This window comes from Austrofundulus limnaeus, unplaced genomic scaffold (assembly GCF_001266775.1).
Source record: "Austrofundulus limnaeus strain Quisiro unplaced genomic scaffold, Austrofundulus_limnaeus-1.0 Scaffold492, whole genome shotgun sequence".
Lineage (NCBI taxonomy): Eukaryota > Metazoa > Chordata > Actinopteri > Cyprinodontiformes > Rivulidae > Austrofundulus > Austrofundulus limnaeus.
The window spans coordinates 483,240-486,387 of NW_013952894.1; the positions used below are offsets into that span (position 1 = coordinate 483,240).

At 37.8% G+C, this 3,148-nt stretch overlaps 1 protein-coding gene across 1 annotated transcript in view; it reads right to left on the bottom strand.

Annotated features, from left to right (window-relative positions):
• LOC106530128 (adenylate cyclase type 5) overlaps positions 1-3,148 on the bottom strand; it is a gene marked incomplete at its 5' end in the record, with an annotated part of 71,204 nt that overhangs the window by 32,510 nt on the left and 35,546 nt on the right. The window contains 2 exon segments of the mRNA XM_014025704.1: positions 495-636; positions 782-940. Coding sequence (XP_013881158.1) covers positions 495-636; positions 782-940 — 301 coding nt within the window.

A 3,148-nucleotide genomic window follows, 5' to 3' on the forward strand; every position in this document is an offset into this window, starting at 1 on the left:
TATATTCATTATGAAGCTGAATTAAAGCAGTAGGCTAACTCGCTAATGGTGAACATGTGAGTTTGTTAATAAGCCTGCAGGCACAACAGTGTTTAATGACTTTTGCGAGGGAAAGCAAAACTATTGCGTGGGAACGCAAAAGAAAAATAATCTCCCGTGTCCCCTCGTGGGCTCCGTACTTATGTGAGTCCAGACAGGTGAGACAATACTTTTGGCAATATAGTGTATCACTCCAGTGCGCTACCACAGTGCACAGGACGGCCATCCTGCTTGCAGATTTACTTTTAAACATTTTGTAAAGTTTTGTAGCACCAAGTTGAGATATTAAATCTTTACATCATACAACCAACTGCTGTTTATTTTGTTCAAACGTTTTAAAAATTCAGTTTCTCTGCTGCAGAAATCGGTTAACTGATGGTAAAAAAAAGCTTGAAATAAACGAAAGTTTATTAAATTTTAGATTTCAACATTTAAAGCAGTAAGGAGAACTGTACTCTTTTCTGGCTGCAGCCCACAATGAGGTAGGTTTCTATGTTGCTCCTCTTCAAGTAGGCGTTTCTTTCTCCTCCTGCTCCTGGTTCCACATCATAGTCCCCATTCAGATAATTCAGGGTGGCCTTGGTGATATGAATMCGTCTGAAATGAGAGCGAGATATTTCTCTGTTTTTTCTTATATTTTGGGTAATGTCTGTAGTTATCTAATGCCTCACATCTGTGCGTCAAGTCAAAATAATTGATTTGCTGATTTTGTAAAAAAAAAAGAGACAGGAATCAGACATACCCAGCTTTTCCTCCAGCTTCCATCTGATTTGCTAATGTGACGTCATTGGACCAGACGTCAAACTGCCACTTCCTGAGTCCCAGAACCCCGCAGTGCACCCTGCCGCTGTGGATCCCAACGCGCATGTTCACATTCACCCCGGTCACCTCTCGAACCAGCCTGCACCAAACAGGAAATGGCCTGAGAAATGATTGTTTCTAATATTTCACCTGCATCAGTTCAGATACATGCTGGTAATAATGGGCCTCATGCAAGAACATGTTCATAGTCTTCTCCTTAATTTCTCTTACTTTTGTTCGTACAAAAGGTTCGTACGAACATGTCACGTCAGATTCAACAAACTCTTCTATCTTCAGGAAAAGTGTGTAAATGAGCTGCGTAAATTCACCTGTTCTATCCAGCTGCTCGAGCACGTGAGAGGAGATTAGCATAATTACCACCCCAAAAACACCATATAAGGCTGTGTTTCCTGCACCACATACCAGGAAGTGTTCCTTCATAAATGACATCACAAAGTAAAAAGAAGAACTTTATGAGTTCAGAGATTGAAGTCCGTCTGTCAGAGATCCAGAAAAGAAAATCTGTCATTTTTAGCAGCTCAGCTGTGGAATTAAAGGAATGAAATGTTCTGTTAACGTTGTGTCTCCTGTGGGTCGTATTCAGACACAGAAATAAAAATATAAATCATATTCATCTCTCTCTAGTCCTGCTCTGGTTTTTCTTTGGTCAAATATTTTTTCATTTAAGTGTAAACACCTGTGTTACATAGTTTTCATTTATTCAGAAGAAGACCAGTCGTGTACTGCAACCCTCCACCCCGGCGGTCTCCCCCACCTCGCCGTCGCAAGTGGTGTCAGATGCGGTTATGAAAAAAGCATTTTAAAATGCCTCCAAGCTTCAATAATGCATAATTTAAGTTAGTTTGTAGTTTGAGATCTTCAAATTAATATTGTAGTTTTATACAACAGCATTAATGGCCAATTTAATTTAATTTAACCTATTTATATCATTAGTCTACATTATTATATTTAAAATTATAAATTCAATTCAAACAGAACAACCTATTGTTAACATAATTATGGAGTGTGATTTAATTTTAACTCAAAATATCTTCAAACTAATGAAATATAAAGTTATTAGTGAAGAAAACCCGTCTGGATAACAGCAGACTGACTGCAGGTAAAATATACAAGCCCATTCTCATGCCCCCCACGTTGACGCACGGGGTCCATTCTGTACGAGATGGGTCGGAGGAGGACGATGTGTTTTTACAAGGCTAGAATTACRYGAAACTAACCATCCTAGACCCAAAATTTAACTTCTACTAGCCTTATCGAGCCTAACCCTGACCACAGACTCTAAAGTTAACCTTTAATCCTGATTCCAAATGTTAACCTCAAACGTTACGCAAACCTGGAAAAGCCGCGGGCGGCAAGGACGGACATCAATATGTACCAAGTCCAACATGAGAATGTGTTATATACAACAGGTCTGGACCACTCGTGAATTTTGTTTGTGTCTGACAAAAATCTTAGAATACAAAAAACATTGGTGAATGCCAGAAATTCTCCTAAATCACTCGTACGCACAACTTAAGAACAAATCTGTGCGTACCAACGGTTCTTGCATGAGGCCCAATCAGTCCAAAATATCAGGAATCAATCTGTGCTTTCAGTACTGGAGTTTTGTTGAAATTTTCTGTGAATGGGATACAATTTCAGCTATTAATATCTGGCAACAACCTCTTTCATTTTTGAAGCACACCACGAAAAACAAAACATATTCAAATTAAAAAAAAGTTTCAGAATGTCTGTATTTTTTATTTCCAGGGTGCTACTGAAGATTCACGAGTTTACAAATATTTTAATCCCTTGTTTTTACAACCCTCGACAAAATTTAACCGCTGACACAAAAATGTGTCTTTTTATATGTGGTGGATTAGGTGAGTGATGACCAATGATTTAAAGATTAAAACACATGGTAATAACAGGCTGTGGCTTGTTAATCTGACTGGATTAACAGTCATCTTTAATACCGGCAGTGAAAAGCATCTTCTGACTCTACAGTGGAACACAAGAACTGATGATTGATCCCAATAAATGCTCAGATTGTTTTAAAATGTTGATCTTTCTGGTGGATAAATGACTAAACCAGTAATTCAGCTGAATAAATCAAACTATTGATGTTTTTGAAGTAATAATTCAGCATTTTGAGAATTGTAGCTTCATCATCGTAGAGTCAGAACTGCAGTCCTTTAAAAGAGAAAACAGAGAGAGAGGGAAGACGGAAGAAGAAAGAGAGAGAAGAAAAAAGAAAAAGGAAAAAAAGAAGAAAAAGAAAAAAGAAAAAGAAAAAAAGAAGAAAAAG